The sequence below is a fragment of the Phoenix dactylifera genome, unplaced genomic scaffold, assembly GCF_009389715.1.
Source record: "Phoenix dactylifera cultivar Barhee BC4 unplaced genomic scaffold, palm_55x_up_171113_PBpolish2nd_filt_p 000713F, whole genome shotgun sequence".
Taxonomy (NCBI): Eukaryota; Viridiplantae; Streptophyta; class Magnoliopsida; order Arecales; family Arecaceae; genus Phoenix; species Phoenix dactylifera.
This window is the reverse complement of record NW_024068092.1, coordinates 6285-25272: the sequence shown is the minus strand read 5'-3', so window position 1 is coordinate 25272 and position 18988 is coordinate 6285. Positions and strand designations below refer to the sequence as shown.

The window sequence follows — 18988 nt, the reverse complement described above, 5'->3', positions numbered from 1 at the left end:
ATTGATGCATTATGCACTTGTTTATCCTATTTAACTCAGCTCAAAATACTTTATTTTATATATAGTAAAGAGAAGAAGGAATAAGTTAACCCACTTATTCGGGTTAAGTTATTCCACTTCTAAACTTACCCTTCAGAAGGAATAGAGCAAGGAGGAGATTATGTTTAACGGCGAACAGGTCCTTTGTTGACAGCTTGGTGCCGTGCCAATTCAGAGCACCTCATATGGCTTATTCCATCATTCCTCGGCTCATTGGGTGGCGTTTTCTCTTATCATTAATCAATTAATTAAAGTAGCTATTATAGCTGGGATTTTCATGTTGCACATGAAGGTTGAAAATGTTTTGGCTGAATAACCTACTCGAAATCTTGCCATGATTGATGGATTGAGTCAATAACATTTGATTTCCTAAAATATGAAACCAAACATACACCATTTTTAAAAGAATGCTGTGTAAATTTAGAGTATCTTTTATTAGCAACAATTTCTAATTGTCCTGCTCTAACCCGGTCTGTCTTCTACATGCTGATAGATCTTAAGAGAGTAGTTGATGGCAATATTTTTGTTACATAATTATTTTATCTCAAATAACTGAGGTTATAGATGTATAAATTGACATGAGAAAGCTGTTGGAGAATCTTTCTGATAAGCTAATTACTCATTTAGAAAATCATGTAAGATTTTTTTTCATATTTTCATTTTCTTAAGAAAAGGACTTTTAATATATTTGTGTATATAAACAACAAATCTCACTACATGGTATACATATACATATATAGATAGATATATTAGTTGGGTGGTCCCAATCCTAGCCAGCACCATATGTACAGCTTTCACACTTGGGTTTATCATAGGTATTTTAATCATTTGGCTTGCTCAAAAGCGCAACCCAATCCTTAAGAAGTGGCCTCCTTTGCTTGGAAAGACAGATCTATCAAGGGCACTGGGTCACAGTGGAGGAGGAGAGGTGGAGGACAAAGCCATGGAAGGTACCAACTCTACTCTATCTCTTGCTCTAAAGTACATTATTTCCACACTAATGCAGTCATGTAAGACTTTCTTCCAAGTAATGGCTGCCTTGCATGGGTCTATTAATTTCTTTGGTGCAATGCAGCCCATCTCTCTCGCCCTCTGGCCTTCTACCTGACACAAGCATGGGACATCTGCTCCTCGCTGTCGGCCGACGTTGGGCTGCATCGTATCGAGTCGATATGGTGGTGGGTGAGAGCGGCGGTGCTGGTCCCGGCCGTGAAGGCCGCAGTCATCTCGTGCCTCGTCATGTCGGTGATGCTCGTTGTCGAGAAGCTGTCCATGGCCGCCGTCAGCCTCTACGTTATGGTCTTCCGCCGGACGCCGGAGAAGGTCTACAGATGGGAGCCCTTATCAGGGGATGTGGAGCTGGGCTCTTCTGCCTACCCCATGGTCCTTGTCCAAATCCCCATGTTTAATGAGAGAGAGGTACCTAATTACTAACCCATATCATCCTCTCTCTCTCTCTCTCTCTGCCTCCATAAGTTTCCATAAGTTTGGGTTAGGTTCTCAGTGTGATCAGAGACCTGAGCCATAGGGAGCATGCACCCATTTGGCTTTGCAGGGCTGGACTTGGGCTCCACCCACTCTGTCGCTGCCACAGTCTACTGGTGGATGCAGTGGACTGACGGAATTCATGTGGCAAAGGAGCCTTGGCTTGGATGAAAGGATTTAATGTGGAACAAATGAGGGTGTGTCCAGGGCCAGTTGTCTCTCGTCAGGTCACGTCAAAGGGAAACAAAGACTGGGATGGGAGTCGAAAGGAACTGTTTTGGCTCACTGCCAGTGGTTACGGCTAGATTTAAGCAAATAAAATGTTGGGTGATCGTTGGATCATGCACAGATCTTGCTGTGTGTGACATCGACCCGCAAAGGAGGAAAACATTCCCATGAAACTGGTTAGGAGATCCGTTGTCGAGTCTCACGTTACCGTTTCTCACGTTGGGAAATCCTTAACATCTTGCTCTCGCCCTTATTATCTCTTAAAGGCCTATAGGATTAATAGTAGAAAACCTACTGATCTTGGAGAAAGAGTGAGACGGTCCCTTGTCAATTTTTTTCTAAGAAGCCAGTGGGGTACGTAAACGGGAACAGATCACATGGTTTTGTACTGGCCAGGGTTGGCGAGTGATGGTTGGCTGAGGCCCTCATGGTGGAATACTCTGTGGGAGAATTGACGCTTCGCTTGGGCGCTCTATTAACCATGAATCTTAATGTCAAATATAGTACAAGTCTTGTGTGGGACTCGCAATTCATATCAAGAGTGAACAAAAACAAAAAACAAAAAACAAAAGGACAGAAAGAAAGGAAGCAAGTGTATGTCTCTTGACCAGCATCTGGATCAAGGAAGAGGCTAGGTTCATCTCTTTCTCAAATTTTTGCGATCTTTTCTAGGTTTTTCCTAGTGATTCGTCCATGCAGCATGACAAAAAAGCATAACGGAAATGTCAGTTCACATATGATAAATGAGACATATAAATTAATTGCCCAGTTGTTATATCCAAATCAGACATCATGATTCCTTGAGAAAATGATAAAAATCCATGACAATATTTCATCCAGAAATGAAATAAAAGATGTCCAAAGTCATGCCAAAGTGAAGTCACGAGGCTGAGTGACAGCCTTTGCAGTACCTCATACTGTTGCATGGGGTCCTTCTTTCTTTCTTCTTCTTCTTCTTCTTCTTCTTTTTTTTTTTTTTTTTGGTAAAAGCGGTTACTCATTTCATATAGCTCTAACGTGAGTACAACCTGCTAAATCGCGGAAAAGTAAAAGATGCAAATAAGGGTGAACGTCAGAAGCAGACGTCCAAGTAAAATCTCCGGAATGCCGAGCAACATAAGAGGCGACCCAGTCTGCAGCCTTGTTCGCCTCCCTGAACACATGTCCTATCTGAACCTCGCCCAACAGCCACACCACCCTCCGGATCTCCCGGATGAGGGGGTGACCATCCCCAAACCGATCCGCCCCTCGGAGCCAGTCGATAACCACAGCTGAATCTCCCTCAAGGCAGACCCGCTCCACACCAAGTACCTGCCACGCATAGGATATACCCTCCCAGGTAGCCTGCAGCTCTGCCCCAACCACTGTGAGTCCTAGTGTGCGTCGCCCTCTTGCTGCTATCAACCTGCCAAGGTGGTCCCTAATCACAAATCCAACTCCTCCTGCTGCACCATCCACTGACCGACTGCCGTCGAAATTTACTTTGAGATAGTCAAGGGGTGGGGGTACCCAAGAAACAAGGGCAAACCGGGGCGCTGAAGTAGCGTGGAAAGTACCTCAGGTGTCCCTGACTATCCCAGAAGAGAATCGAACGGTAGCCGCTAGGACCTCCCTCGCATATAGCGTCGCTCTATCCACCACCCTCCTCGGGGACAACCTCCTCCTCTCAAATAGGCCGGCATTCCTGTCCAACCAAATGTGGTAGGACAAGTATGCCATCAAAATCCCTGCCTCTGTAGATCGGGGACTCTGCGTGGAGGCTCTCAGCATTTGAATCATATCCTGCACAGAGACTATCGAGTCGGGTAGTATGACCGGTGACCTCCTCCATATCTCTCTGGCTCTGGGGCACTGCAGAAGAACATGCTCTGTCGTCTCCTCAATATCTGCACACTCCTCACAATACTGAGAGACCGCCATGCCACGCCGGGCTAACAAGCTCCTCGTAGGAAGGCAGCCCCAGGCCACCTTCCAGATGAATAACGCTACTCGCAGGTGAATCCGCAACCTCCATATCCAACCACCCTCAATCTGACGAGCTGGTACCCTCCCGATCAATGCATGGAGATCACTGGCACTCACTCGCGTTCGTCCCGTCGGGACCCATAATAGCCTATCGGCCCTCCCATCACCGGAAATCGGAAGAGACAGAACCGACTCCGCCAACTGCTCCCCAAAGACCTCCTGGATCATCTCCTCCCTCCATCGACCCCCCTCTGAGGTCAGCAGCTCGCTAACTCTGCAACCAGCTAATCTCGACGAATCCACTATGGTCGGCATGCGACAAATCGGCAACTCGGTCACCCATTTATCCTCCAGCACATCAATAGACCGGCCGTCCTCTATGGTCCATCTAATCTCTGGAAGCACCACCCTTGCTCTAGTGCACATCTCCCTCTAGATCGGTGAGTGGTGACGACCCGCTCGCACCCCAGTAGCCAAGGCACCATACTTGGCCCTCATCAGTGAGGACCACATACTCTCGGGTTCAAGCACAAATCTAACTGCATGTCTAGCCGCTAGGGCCTCCCGCATCGCCACCAGGGACTGCACCCCCAAACCTCCGTGGCTAATCGGCTGGCACACAACATCCCATGCCATCAAATGGACTCCCCCTCTGCCACTGCACCTCCCCCAAATGAAGTTCCTGAATAGTTGCTCAAGGGACCTCAGGACTGTAACTGGAATAAGAGTATTGGAAAGTAGGTAGATGGGAACCAAGGTAAGAACTGATCGAACCAGAGTGATCCTACCCATCATAGAAAGTGTATGCATCTGCCATCCCTCTAATTTGCATCTGATACTGAGCTCCAGAGATATACAGTCCCTACGCCGCAGCCGCTGACAGGAGAGCGGGACCCCCAAATAAGTCATCATGCCCTCCTGCTCTCCCACCCCCAGGATCTCCACTATAGACCGTCTCTCCGCCACTTTGGTCTTCGGGCAATTTGCATGGGTCCTTCACCCTCGCACGTCGTCCTTTGGCCCTTGTTTTGAGGGAAGCACTGAATGCTGGGTTTGAGGACTCATAATGTCACCTATTAAATACATGAGGTTAGGTTTGGACTTATAAGAACGTTTGCTCGGCTGGACCATCAGATGCTGCACAAAGAACGGGTTTGGATGGAGAGGAAGGCCACGTCCGTGATACAAGGCAATTTGGTATGACATGCAACCTGCCCATATTTTGTTTGTTATCCAAGCAAAGGGAATGTCCTAAGATTGCCCTGAGTCTTTGTCCCCCAAGTAAAATATGGTAGTGTAATAGGGAGAAGTTATTCTATCATTGGCCAATGGTCAGATATGGTGGATTTGAGATCATTTTCTTACATTTATTTTTGATTGCTATTCAATTTATATTTCTCTATCAAAGAAAGGAGAAGATGGTATATCCAAAAAAATGCTCTTAATTAGTTAAGAAGCAAGGCAAATACAATAATACTTTTACAAAATGGGCAGCAATTATTACATATCAACATGAATGTGGCTTTATAATATAAAGAATCAAATTTTGGATTATGGTTCGAATCATGAAGGGTCATCCAAATTAGAGAATCAAATTTTCGGACATGATTTATATTTTAAAATAATGTCTAACAACAAAAATCATGTATTTTAAATCATGCTTTATGAAATGAATGATTTATATGATATGCTAATAGTTGTTAACTTAGTTAATTGGCACCCTTCTGTCTATAAGAGAGGTCTCAAATTCAAACATGATCGTAAATAGTTACCATATTTCTCAAAAAATGGTATTATGCATTTTTTGCTAATTAAAATGGTATTATGTATTGATCTAATCTAATTATCAAACTTTATCGAGTTTAAATTTGCCCATGTTTTAAGATATATGAATCATGATCCATGAAATTGGTTTAGATGACCTGTCATGTTTTTTTTTTCTTTTTGAGAAACAGCAACCTGCCATATTTTAGCACATTAGCATATTGTAACTATTTCTTTATATATTTACTTGATATATATATGTTAAAGATCTCCGAACTATATAAGTTTTGGTTTTATGCAGTTTTACGAACGTAAAATAAATCAGCATGGATCTTTAGTTTGGATTAATCTATCATTAATTTTAAAATTAACTTTTTTATAAAAAAAATAATATTCAGTGTGTAACCTAACTAGTAGATTTATATATAGCCATATTCAAGTATCTTAGACTTATTTTTGCTTTGTCATGTAGAGTCAAATTTGAAAGTGGAGATAATATAAGCACACGACTCCAAATACTTTGAAATATATCAACCTTCTGTGGCTGCAGAATGCATGAAATGATCAACTCATGTGCCATCTCAGGCTGAATGTTTACTGATCTGGCCCACGGTGGACTCTGTTGCCAATATCAACCACCAAACTTGGATTTCTTGGTACCACATGGTGCATGGTTATATGATTTCTTGGGACCACATAATGCATGATTTCCAAGTTTATATTTGCCATGCTTCACTTGAAAACTTTGTTGACCCAAATCCTAATTAGGGCATGAGAATAATCTTGTCACACCCCGAACCCAACACCTGGGTCGGCTATGACACGGCCGCATACTCTTTACGGCAAAACCCAAGAGAATATGTAATGCTTAAAAATTTATTACAACCTTAATATCATTGAACAATAATGATTTCAATTCATAATAAATAACAAAACTGGTACAATTACAAAATTTAATCATTCAGCTAGTTTTAGTGATAGTCTATCTATTCATCCTTTAATTCACCTATGATTCTAACCACAACCAAGTACCAAACATCCTATGACTCTAAAAGAAAAATGAAAGAGGTGGTCTGAGCTTTACAGCCCAGTAAGAATCCCCATATATCCACATCAATATAATAATATAAGTTTGAAAATAACAAAAAATTATTACGCACATCATAAAATTACAAACCGACTATCAATAATGCTCGAATAAAAGTATACCTATATACGTCAAATATCAATAGAAATCCAACCACTCAAGAATGAGATATCATACAATATCTCATAAATCTTCAATAGTGCTTTTAAGCAGTTTTTCATTCCATGCTTTTTTAACCCGATCTGGATCTAAGATAAATTATTTTTTCAGCTTTGGGCCAAATTCTAATTACGTTTTTCGCTCGTAATGGGGCAATCAATAGGTATCACACTTTTCGCCCGTGACAGGACAATCGATAGTGCCACATTTCTAGCTTGTGATGGGGTAATCGATAATAATGAGTTCAGCCTAGAGTCCTTATTCATTCAATCAAGTTCACGTTCATATACCATTTTTTTTATTTTCAGATTTAGACTAACCACGGTTACGTTTTTTGCTTATGATGGAGCAATCTATATAACATGGTTAGTCCAGAACACCAGTCCATTAGTTCGATTATGCAAATATAAGTTATACTCATATATGCATCCATCATACTATCAATCACAATTATACATGATCAAAATATAATTTAATATCGAAACTATCATAAAAGAATTCTTGCAGCTTACTTATCCTAATCATTAGCATATCATACGTATGTGTATAAAATATCTATAATCATGCAGGTGAGTGTACAAAGATTCTTACCTATATCGCAATTCAATGCAGCTACAATGCTACCAATCCACACCTAATATGTTTAGTCAATTTAATTTTAATTTAATATTAATATAAAACCAACTTATCTCTTATCAATCACTCGCCATACTGATGAATCAATTATTCAATAAATTATCTAATTTTAGAGTTCTAATATTTGAATTACCCATATTCTCAATCCTCCTTCAATTGCAAATTAAAAATAAATAAAGGGTCAGGGCCTTATTTTGATTTAGAACTAGAGTGTAGAATCTCGTTGGGCTTCTTTCTATCCGGATGACTGCACCTCCATACAAATCAGGACCGACTATGAAAATAAATTCATATAGAATGAGGTATGAGGTCGGCTGGTTGGCGACAACTAATTACTTGAATTGATCGGCACAACATAACTCAATCCATCTGATCAGAAAACGTGTATCCAATCAAGAAAGAATAATAAATTAGGAATTATCAATTATGGGTTCAATGGTAGCTGACAATGGTCAGAAGGAAGAAAGGACAGGGTCAACTAGGTAACAGTATCTGATGATCTAGGTTGGTCTACTCTGGCTAATCAAACCAGTCAACTCAAGAAATAAGAATCAGTCCATGGTACAAATAACGCATTAGAGATTCATAATGGTAAAGTCCTATGATGCCCAATCTCTCAAATATGTCAAAATAGTATTTTCTAAATCATTAGATCAAGGAATAAGTATCAAATATGACAAGGGTAACATGCCCGGTTGCTGATGGTCAGGGTCCAAGGAGCACCGACGAATACCAGAGTGAAGGCTAGCATGATAGATGGTCATAGCAATACTAGTCCAGGACCCTCTACTGGGGTAAACCTGGCTCCACAAAGAGAACACTTGGGAGCCTCCTACTGGGTCCATTAAACCATGCAGAGAGAGAGAGGAAAGAGAAAGAGAGGAGAGAGAAAGAAGCGAGGGCTCCTTTTTTTTTTCCAAAATAGGAGAGAGCCATTTCTCCCTCTTCTTCTTGGATCAGGGTGATGGCCACCAAAGAGGCCCAGCCCCGGCAACGACGGCCATGGGCGGCCTTCAGCCGTGGCACAATCGGTGACGGTGGTCCGCCGACGAGAGGAAGAAACAAGAAAAATAGAAAAGGATCCACACCAAACTTGGCCTAGATCATGGTTGATCACCCCGACCAACAGCTATATGATCTCAAGGGTCCCAAGAAGAGTCGAAGCCCGGCCTAATCCGACAGCCAGTGGTGATGAAACCCAGAAGAAAAGGGGCCAAAGTAGGGCACCCTGTTTCGGATCAAATCCCGATGATTCGCCGGTGCAAATCAAGGAGAAAGTGGCTCGGAGACTAGAGAGAGAGAGAGAGTCGAACAACGTTTATCTTAGTCCGACGAGGTGGTTTGATGACTTTGCCGGTGAAGAATCAAGAGAAAAATTTGGAGAAGAAACTCGAGATTGGCGGTGATTTGTGGAGTTATTGTGGACGGTGTTCAACGGAGGAGATGGGGAGCCTTAAATAGATGAAGTCCCTAAGGTCTGGCCTAAGGTCCGACAAAATTGGGGAGAAAGAAGATTCTGGTTAGGAGTCTTCTCTGCTTGCCTTGTGCCATAGGGCACAATTGGCCTTGGACCTAGCCTCTTCGAGCCGGCCCACAGGCCCAAGGAGGTGGGCTACTACAAATCTTCTTTATTTTTTTCCTTTTTTTATAGACTAGAAAGAGACTGATTTATTTTTTATTTTGTGCCAATCACCTGCTCCTCGAGGGTTGTTTCCAATAGAAATCAAACCCCCAACCCCTTGCCCAAGTGGCAAGGGGTATACCATAGGGCAAATGACCATTGGTTCCTTAGGGTTATTTTTGGGAAGTTATTTCCTTTTTAACTAACAAATTCTGCTGATCAAAAATTTGGTCTCAGTCCAGGTTTCAGATGCAATTTAATATTTAATTTCATTTAATAATCAAGCTAATTGCTGGTAGATTTTTTCAGCAAAAAAATCATCTTGTAATGCATTGACATATGTATGCAAGATGCTACATTTCTTTCAAGAACTATCATTTTCATTTTGATCTTCTGGTTCCAGTGCTTGTTTAAACTAACTCTTGATTCTAATTCTTATGCTACTTGTTGATGCTATTTATAAAGTTAATATCTATAATCGGAGAGATTTTTGCACTGCAGGTCTACCAGTTGTCTATAGGAGCTGTATGCTCACTTGATTGGCCATCCGACCGACTTATCATACAAGTCCTCGATGATTCAACAGATGCAGCAATCAAGGTTCGATCTACCTTCCCCTCTTTGGGAAATTATTAGTTTACTATTTTTTACAGCATGTGGAACCTAAAATATTGTATTACTTGAATCACATGAGTTTTCATGTAAAAATTCTGACGCTAACTAACCTAGCTCGCTCTCTTCCGCGTGAGGGTTAATGAAGAATGAATGAGTTCCCATATCTTTCCTTATAGGTGCTTGTATTTACAACCCCTCTTAATTTAGCTGGTTGGCATCATTTCCACTTGATAGTATCATTCTTAAAACCTTGGTATTGGCGTTCCCACCATATTTCTCATATATATATATATATATATATCAGAAAAATATGCCATGCATCACCACTATAAGTTAAAATATGTGGATGTCTTATTTCTTTTAAATATTTTAGGGGGTATTTATGAAGATTATTTTTTTCCTTTGATATTGGGTAAAAAAGATGGGCTTGAGTTCCATGTTTGGTTATAGTTCAGCAACGTTGAATAGTGATTTTTTTAATCAATTTCAGCTTCTTCAGCCAGTCTAGTCTGTAGCCCCATAGATCCTATAATATGTAATCTACTAACCTCTCTTATAATATGACAAAGACAAGGTTTAATTTCTTAAACTGAAACTCATCAGCTACTCCGTGGAATCAATAAATTAATTTTTTGATCACTCCTACTGCCTCCTTGAACCTAAGACTTCCGGGATGCCATTTTACCCCTTCAACTTTTCTCATTTAGCTTATCAAGCACCTCTATATGACGATATTTTTGCAAAATTTAATCAAGCAAGAGCTATCCAAATGTGCATTATTTGGACAACCATATAATGCAACTTTTGCCTCTTAAAAGCATTCTGACTTTTATCTTTAAAACTAACCCAAACATATATTATGTCTATGATTGCAAAAGAAAAAAATTGGCATAGACTGTTAATTGCAGCAAAACATTTTTTTCCACCTAAAATATACAAATAGTTTTAGTTATATCATGCATAGGGGGTATTTCTTTCTTGTTTCATAAGCATGATATGATGCCTTTTGAGTCACAGGATTTAGTGCAAAAAGAATGTGAAAGATGGTTGAGGAAGGGAATGAACATACATTATGTGTCAAGGGATAATAGAAATGGGTACAAAGCAGGTGCTCTAAAAGAAGCTATGGAGCTTGACTATGTGAAGAAGTGTGACTATGTTGCAATATTCGATGCAGATCACCAGCCCCCATGTGATTTTCTCATGCGAACAATTCCTTTTTTCATCCACAATCCTAAAATTGCTCTTGTTCAAGCTCGTTGGATGTTCGGTAAGCTTATGTTGTACTCAACTCGATGCATTCTAGCTGGTTCATGTTATAAAATAAGAAAATAACTTTTGCTAATCTCTCCTTCCCACTTAGGGATATGTTTGTGAAAAATTTGTTAGAGTATCATATGTGTTTATGTAATTCCTAACCTAAAAACCATGGAGTAGTTAGAGAAATTTAGTTTAAAGTCCTTAAAGTTTAAAATTTTTGAAAATATAGCCTCACATGTTAAATTTTAGATAGATAAGAAGATGCCAACTAGCTCAGTTGGTCAAGTCATTGGGTGTTGATGCTAGTCATCTGGGTTCAACTCCCTGCTTTGCTTGATCTTGACCAGGTTTTCTCCCATTCTGGTTCTTCAAGGAAAAAAAAAAAGATATTTGTCAGATGAAATTAATATATTTTTATGGCAATTTTTTTGGTACCGTTTCCATAGAAATTCATAAATTCAGTTGTTGGACTTGGTGGCATATTGATTCTTCTATAATTGTTAAAGCATGATCATGTTTATTCAAAAATTATAACATTAGCTTTGAACCATAACAAAGTCCCTAATATTAATTGTATCCCATTCTAGACGTGCCAGTGACTTACCATCCAGCTGAAGCAATCTATGATGTCAGGCCAATATCAGTATTTCTACAATTTTTATCATTGAAATAAAATCTATTTTGAGAAACACTGGAATACATTCTTGAACATGAACCCACATCATTCTCAATTGATCAACTTCATGTGATTATACCAAAATTGATGATGTCTTGTTTATTAATCTCCAGTGAATGCCGACGAATGCATAATGACAAGGATACAAGAGATGTCTCTGAATTACCACTTCAAGGTGGAGCAACAATCAGGCTCATCAACATTTGCATTCTTTGGTTTCAATGGTATGTTCATCCATCTCTAGAATGAATTTTAACATAGAATGAAATTTAGAGAATGGCATTTTGCTCAAAAAAAATTAACAATAGCGTAGGTTCTTCTTACAAAATCCGATTGCCAACGCGAAATTTTATGGCACAAGCAAATGAAAATTTTCACCAAGCACAGAATCTTTTTTGAATAATAAGGAGCAGAAGACGAGCTCCAGTCACAAAATAGATATGATAGCATTTCCATGAGAAAGCAATGATGAAGGTGCATTCTCGATGGTATGATTAGAAGCTACCAAATTGATGGTTTTAGATATAGGCAAGTCATCAATCCATAAATTAATTCCCATGAGGCAAACACATATAAGAAGTGGGTCAAGCAGGTGATATTTAGAAGCAGGTGGTCGAGTTTGTTCTTGCTAATTATTTTATAGTATACAGTGGACACAGACTCCATGATTGCTTGTTACATACTAATTAGTCCTCTCATTTCGTGTATGGGATATGTGTAAACTCATTTCGAAACTCTGTGTGTCGAATCCAAATACACTACATGGGCTATCTTTTTAAGAAAAAACTAGACTAGCTATTTCTTGCACATTAATTTACCTATTACAAGAAGCAAGACAACATTTAGTGTCATTAATATCCTAATAATTTACAAGCCATATAACTCGATCAAAATTCTTCTCTAATCTCATCCACATATAGGGACTGCTGGTGTCTGGAGAATCTTAGCTTTACAAGAAGCTGAAGGTTGGAAGGAACGAACTACTGTGGAGGACATGGACTTGGCAGTCAGAGCTACTCTCCGGGGCTGGAAATTTGTATATATTGGTGACCTTGAGGTATCTATTTGTTTGGCACAATGAAGTACATGATTATAGATATCCTACGATCACGAGGCATGTATATTTGCAATCACAAAATTCCAAGCAGTTTAAAAATGTTTGCACCCACTACCCCCCCTCCCCCACAAAAAAAAAGAAGGAAAAGTTCAGAAAAAGTACTAACTCATAACAGACTAGTTATTTCTTTGGACAGCTTCATATCATACGTCTGTTTGGTAAAGCTTGATCCACATTTAATATATAGATCAGGAAGGATGTAGGATATGAAAGGTGCATGAATGGAAATTGTGAGAAGTGGAAATTCTTGGGTGCAACAGTCTAATAAGGATTTGTAAAGCCAATCCTGCTTAGTTGGGAAAAGCCTTGATAGCTAGGACATGACTTGCTGAAATATATGCTGCTTCTTATGTCTGGCAAAAATCGAGTTCCAATCCGTTTCATGATTTGTTTAGTGTTATATCAATGGCTCCTAAATCTTAACTTGACTTGGGCCCTCCTAACAAGATTGTTGGCTACCAAAAGATGTAAATATACCCTTAGGTACAAACAGTGATGAGGGGTTCATCATGAATGGAAGATAAGCAAACTATGTCTTGAAAAATCCCTTACAGACAGATATAAGTAACTTGAACTTTCATATTCATGGAATACTAATCTCTTTACATAACAAATGGGTGAAAAAAAACTAAGCGTAATGACCGGCAACTCCTAATTAACTTATAATTTAAGTCAAGCTGTATGTCGAATTGTTAATACCCACATGTTCTTTATATGGACCTGCCAGGTTAAAAGTGAACTACCAAGCACTTACAAGGCCTATCGATATCAACAACACCGTTGGGCTTGTGGACCTGCAAATTTATTTAAGAAAATGGCTTGGGACATTATTAAGGCCAAGGTCAGTTTCACCCACTATAAGAAAAGCTAGATGTAATCAACAAGCTTGATGAATGTATGCGTGCAATGATGAATGGTGCATATATTATTTTTACCCATGTCTGTTAGATCTGCATTTCACTTGGTAGAAAGATTAATGAATTTGCTGAAGCCTTCTCTCTTCTTTTTTTTTTTAATTCTTTTGTCGCAGAAAGTGTCCATATGGAGGAAATTTTTTTTGGTCTACAACTTCTTTTTTGCCCGAAGGATTGTATCGTATAACGTTACTTTCTTCTTTTACTGTGTGGTGATTCCACTATCTACTTTTTTCCCTGAAGTCAAGATTCCTACGTGGGGAGTTGTTTATATTCCAACCATCATTACCATCCTCAATGCAGCTGGAACCCCAAGGTTTGAATCTTCTTCAGTGTTTCCCCTCACGATCATCTCACTTGTCAATAATATTTAGCTTTCTTTTTGCTAAACAACAACGTAGTTCTACTTGACCTACCAGTTTAAAAGTTAAAAACAATTAGGCATCAAAAAGGTATTGCACATTGACTTATTGTATTTGATTTTTGTAAGAAATTTATTTTATTTGATATTCCTGCTTGCTTACCTTAAATTGCCTCTTTATCACAGCTCTCTGCATCTAACTTTCATTTGGATCCTTTTCGAGAATGTCATGTCCTTGCACCGATGCAAAGCTGTGTATATTGGTCTATTTGATGCTGGAAGAGTAAATGAATGGGTTGTCACAGAGAAATTAGGAAACATGCTGAAGACGAAACCAGTTGTTAATGCTGCTAGGACCTTTCAGAAGAAATTCTGGGAAAGGTATTCTTCGAACCTTTGTTATTTCTTTCTTTCTCGAATCATCGATGCACATCTATCTCTAACTTCTTTTGACAAAGATCGAATCAAAATAATGCATATATCTCAAGCTTTATTTACAATCCTTTTGCTGTGTTGTAGTGCTACGCTTGCATGTGGTCAGAAGCTGATAAGCATTGCTCATGCATATGAACTAACTTTTCTATTTCTTGGAATTTAAGGATGAAAGATTCACACCGTCTGGCTTCACCAAGCGTAAAACCATGCATACTAAAGCTTGGCAACTTCTCTATCTGTTAACAGGTTCCTTTTCCTGGAGATTGCAATGGGAATATTCCTCTTCGTATGTGCATATTATGACTACGCCTTCAGCAGAAATCAATACTTCATATACATTTTTCCGCTATCCATCTCATTCTTCATAATGGGCTCTGGTTACGTTGGCATCTTTATACCGGGGGCACAGCAGGCGAATGCAGTATGAACATGAAGATATGTTGAGCACCATCTTAATCTCTTCCCCCACGTCAAAATTCTTTTATGGATTCGCATTTCCATTGTGTAAATTTGAACTGAATAAGAGGACCCATCAAAGCTTCATACTGTGGAGAAACAATTAGTTGATGCCATGGTAAACACTAGTAGACTGCTTCCACAATGGCAGCTAAAAGATAGTGCATCCTCAGTAGGCTAATTTCTTAAAGAGAGATCAACAAGAAAATTTTTCATGCAACTGAACTGTTATTCGTTTCGATGCAACACATCTGGATCTTCATCATTATTTCTGAACAGAGAAGTCTTCCATCATTATTTTGTTCATTTGTAAATGTTCTATTTGATTGAGACAATCTTACTTGCCATGCTGATGAATAATAAAATAGTACCCATGGAAGCAGAGCTGAAGGGGGTCCTTCTCATTTTCATGCATTAGTTTGTCTTCTTCCTGTTCTTTTCTTTTCTTCTCCTTTTTTTTTTTTGAGTGAACTAAATTAGTTTTGTTTTAGTCTATTATCCTCTCTGTTCGTTCATTGAAACTCCAATGCTGCCGCCCCATAGAATAAGCTAAAGACTAGTTTGTAAAAGAGAGAAAAAGGAGAAAAATTTACTCTGCATTCGCCCCCCCCCCCCCTTTTTAAAGATTACTCTGTTCCTTTTCTTTTTGGAGAAATGTAGAAATTACGATGCCTTTTTCTAGGAGGAAAAAAAAAACTATTCTCTAGGCTCATAAATAGTTTATACCCCCTCAGAAGCTCATACAACATTATCTGATATTGTTGAGAATTGTAGGAGCTCTCAGTTCTGTCCTCTCCCAAGGCCAATTAACCTGTGACCTAGCATATGGCATGCGGAGTGCGAACTTGGTTCCCACCAGAAGAGAGTTTGGCTTCGACACCGCTGAAGAGAGCTGATTATATGACAAGAAAAAGATAGTAGAACAAGCAGAAATTTTAGTAGCCAGTTCATGTATGAATTTAACTTAGGAGATAGGGGCGAGTTGTGCTTTATATATCCCTTATCAATAACAAGGGCCTGCTACATTCGAGATCACCTAAATGTAGGTAGCCAATGCTCTTTTCCAGTTGAGTAAATCCAAGATTTGGAATACACACTACCAGAAGTCTGGCTCAAATTACCATGGAAATTTGAAAAATTGTATGGTAACAGCTCATTAGCAACCCTGCTTAGACGCGGCTGATGCAATTCACCTCCAAAAACACAGTTCAAATGAGATGCAAGAGCTACAAGAGTACTCGTCAGCAATAGACAAGAAAACATTCCAGACAAGTTCAAAAAGAATAACCAATTTCAAGATTTTAAACATGGATATAAGGCTGCCCAGGGGCCCTGTCTGAACGACCAGCCAATGGCGGGCCTGGGATTCGGATGACCAGAAATACGCCCTGGATCATTAGCAGGCCTACCTGAGATTCAGAGTGCACTTTAGCCGACAGTCTTTAAAGCAGCTGAAATGGAGACTCTTCCCACAAAGGAAAAAAAAAAAAAGGCGAATAAAACAGAATTAAAAAAGCAGCTGATTGGAAAGCAACTGAACTACCGGGGCATTATCTCACCAAGGAATACTCTTGCCAGGAACCTGGTGATCATCAAACTCATTCTGGAACAATCAAGGAAAGCCTTCTTGGCATCTAAGACAGCTCTCTCTGATTTTAGTCCATAAAACTTATGCAGAATGAGATGCGCACACAATAGAGTGACCCTGCAAACACTCGGCCATCGACCACAGAACCACATTGACTGGCCACTGACCACTTTTTAAGAAAAAATTACCAAGCAAGAGTTACTGTGAGCCAGAATATAACAGCCTCTAAGTAATGCCACAGAATCGGTTGGAGAACAATGTCTAGAAATACTTCAACATGCATTCACACTCAGATCGAGAAAACAAGCTCATGAAAAAGGTAGATTTGATCGTGTCTTACTTATTGATACATCAAGTTCAAACATTGAGAAAAAATTGCTAAGCTTAAATACCTTACATGAACAAATGACGAAAATTAATGCCATAAGAATAAATTGCAGCAATGGGGAAGACCACGGGAATTCATAATTGAAGCATGAGCTCAAACCAAACATTCCTGGAGGTATATTCAAGTGTATGAAGCCCTGCTTTTCTGATCAAACTGCAAAAAGCATCCTCTAGAAAGGTATCCTTCAAAACCTATGGATAACTTATCCTCGACCGTTCATGCTGAGGTTTGAGGTATATTTATGTGTATCAAACCCTGCTTTTCTGATCAAACTGGAAACAGCACCCTATGGAAAGGTATCCTTCGAAACCTTTGGATAAGCTATCCTCTACAGCACATGCTGAGGTTTGAAGACAACCAAGTGAACTATGTTTATTCATTTCAGCATGGTAATCTACCGTAACATCAATTGGACTCATAGCTAAGTCAGACTCCCAAGGTCTAGCAATGAAAGTCTGCTTCCCTCGCTTGGATTTCATCACATGATCTGAGCTTGTTGGGTTCTGTAAACGCTTTGATTCTTCCTCATGGTGTTCACCAGCATCTGCAGGAGACTTCCTCTTTGATCCAGGGAGCAGATTCAATCCTGCAATGCAATCAATGACCGATAAAAACAGCTCAAATAGGGATCTGGATTTGGGTTTTGCATTCAAACTATTGGAGTTCCAGAGAAGTATAAAAATATTACCACTGAAAGTGTTAGATATGCTAGGTTGTGCTTCCATGTCAGCACAACTACAAATATAATCCCGAGTTCTCCAACTCCTGGAGTGGCTAGTTCTGCATTTGGAAAAGAACATCATGTAAACAAGAATGGCAGGAAAGAAACTTCCAGTTAAGCAAGAACAGGCATGCAGGCACTAGTAACATTCCCAAAAGATTGCAAGGAAGACTGAAAACCAACAACACAGCTCAAAATCCATGACAGGGTAGTTATCTCGCTGCTTGAGAACAGCCATATATGCTGACACCGAGAACCAGAATGCAGCAGCTAAAAGAGAAAGGGGGGGGGGGGGGGTGCGGGAGAGGGACAGAGAGAGAGAGAGAGAGAGAGTCACATATTCTCCAGGAGATGCATAGCCATATAAAAGATGATCTTCCATGTCCCCCGGTTTCTAAGATTGATTTATGGTTATCATGAAAAAAATATATTTTCAAGAAAACCAGACAATTATTATCAAAAAGACTAGTGAGATAAGTTCTGACCGACTATCTTTTAAACATGACCTTTTTTTCCCGACAGTTTCTCCAGCTAGATTGTTCAAAACTCCCGCATCCCAAAAAGTACTAGTTTGATCTTGATTAGATCATCTCAACATATGATAGTTTATACTCTCCCACTATCTCACTTTGAGTATCTTTTTCACAGGACTCAAAAGGTAAAACATAATCTAATCTTTTTCACTTTTGTGCATCAGTTTTTGAATTTCCTTTCTCCTGAAGTTTAAAATTCAAAATCTTTTCAGGCGAAAGAACTTGCGTTGGTATTAATTAACAAGCATCATGTCAATGAAATTTATTTTTCTCAACCAAAGTTTGAAAAATAAAAAATCATGAAGATTTGGAGAAAATGTTGGGATTGATGCATAATTTTGTGCATCAATCATGCAAATATCTTTCATGAAGATTTGGAGAAAAAAAATTTATGGCTCAAAAGCATTGTGACAAATTAAAGGTCTATTTTTAACTATCTTTGCATAACTTTTCTGCTTTCTACTATTTTGTCATGCACCAAATGCTTATTTTTCTTTCTTATTTTAAACACATTTTAACTGAAGTATAACTTGGGGATCCATCCAAGAACACCTATTTCCACCTACCATCCATGCTTCCTTCATACACTGTCCTCGTGTCTTTGTGATATCATAGAGGTTAACTTGCTGATCCTGAACAGAATGAAAGAGAGCACTTCTAGAGACCTTAGATGACGAACTTCTTTACATTTTGTTCCTTCTCCTGACTTTGTTTTATTTTATTTTATTCACTTTCTCACTTGTTTAGATTTGCATGTGTATCAAATCATTTTAGCATTAAAACCACATATTTCTTAAATATACCTAGTGCAGCTGAAAGACTATTCTGGTTTTGGGGATGGTGAGGTGAGATTTTCACATATCTACTTCCCCTAACCCCAGCAGCCCAGCCTGATGCGTATCATTATTTAGTTTTTATTTGGGTTAGTTTAGAGTAGATA

At 39.3% G+C, this 18988-nt stretch overlaps 2 protein-coding genes across 5 annotated transcripts; one reads left to right on the top strand and one right to left on the bottom strand.

Annotated features, from left to right (window-relative positions):
- The first annotated feature begins 838 nt into the window (after window positions 1-838).
- LOC103700383 (glucomannan 4-beta-mannosyltransferase 1-like) lies at window positions 839-15222 on the top strand. 4 transcript variants are annotated; one of them, XM_026802085.2, is made up of 10 exons: window positions 839-989; window positions 1115-1458; window positions 9486-9584; window positions 10617-10869; window positions 11649-11759; window positions 12456-12592; window positions 13371-13493; window positions 13683-13882; window positions 14114-14308; window positions 14609-15222. In XM_026802085.2, the coding sequence occupies exons 1-10, from the start codon at window positions 983-985 to the stop codon at window positions 14787-14789; spliced, it is 1650 nt and encodes a 549-aa protein (XP_026657886.2). In that variant the 5' UTR covers window positions 839-982; the 3' UTR covers window positions 14790-15222. The 4 variants fall into 4 exon arrangements, with proteins under 4 accessions (XP_026657886.2, XP_008780566.2, XP_008780554.2 ...); XM_008782332.4 differs by having other exon boundaries at window positions 842-989; window positions 13380-13493; XM_008782344.4 differs by lacking the exon at window positions 13371-13493 and having other exon boundaries at window positions 840-989.
- Window positions 15223-16666: 1444 nt separating this feature from the next.
- On the bottom strand, window positions 16667-17610 carry LOC120106964. The gene is made up of 2 exons (XM_039120095.1): window positions 17483-17610; window positions 16667-17380 (listed from the first exon to the last, which is right to left on the bottom strand). Exons 1-2 carry the CDS (start codon window positions 17595-17597, stop codon window positions 17043-17045), a joined length of 453 nt encoding a protein of 150 aa, XP_038976023.1. The 5' UTR covers window positions 17598-17610; the 3' UTR covers window positions 16667-17042.
- Window positions 17611-18988: the final 1378 nt, after the last annotated feature.

Bases quoted from the DNA above. Each gene is read 5' to 3' on its own strand.
- LOC103700383 (XM_026802085.2), top strand. The intron at 11,760-12,455 runs GTATGTTCATCC...ATCCACATATAG, and splicing joins TGCATTCTTTGGTTTCAATG to GGACTGCTGGTGTCTGGAGA. The intron at 12,593-13,370 runs GTATCTATTTGT...TTCTTTATATGG, and splicing joins TATATATTGGTGACCTTGAG to ACCTGCCAGGTTAAAAGTGA.
- LOC120106964 (XM_039120095.1), bottom strand. From the start codon at position 17,597: ATGATGTTCTTTTCCAAATGCAGAACTAGCCACTCCAGGAGTTGGAGA. The intron at 17,381-17,482 runs GTAATATTTTTA...ATTGCATTGCAG, and splicing joins CATATCTAACACTTTCAGTG to GATTGAATCTGCTCCCTGGA.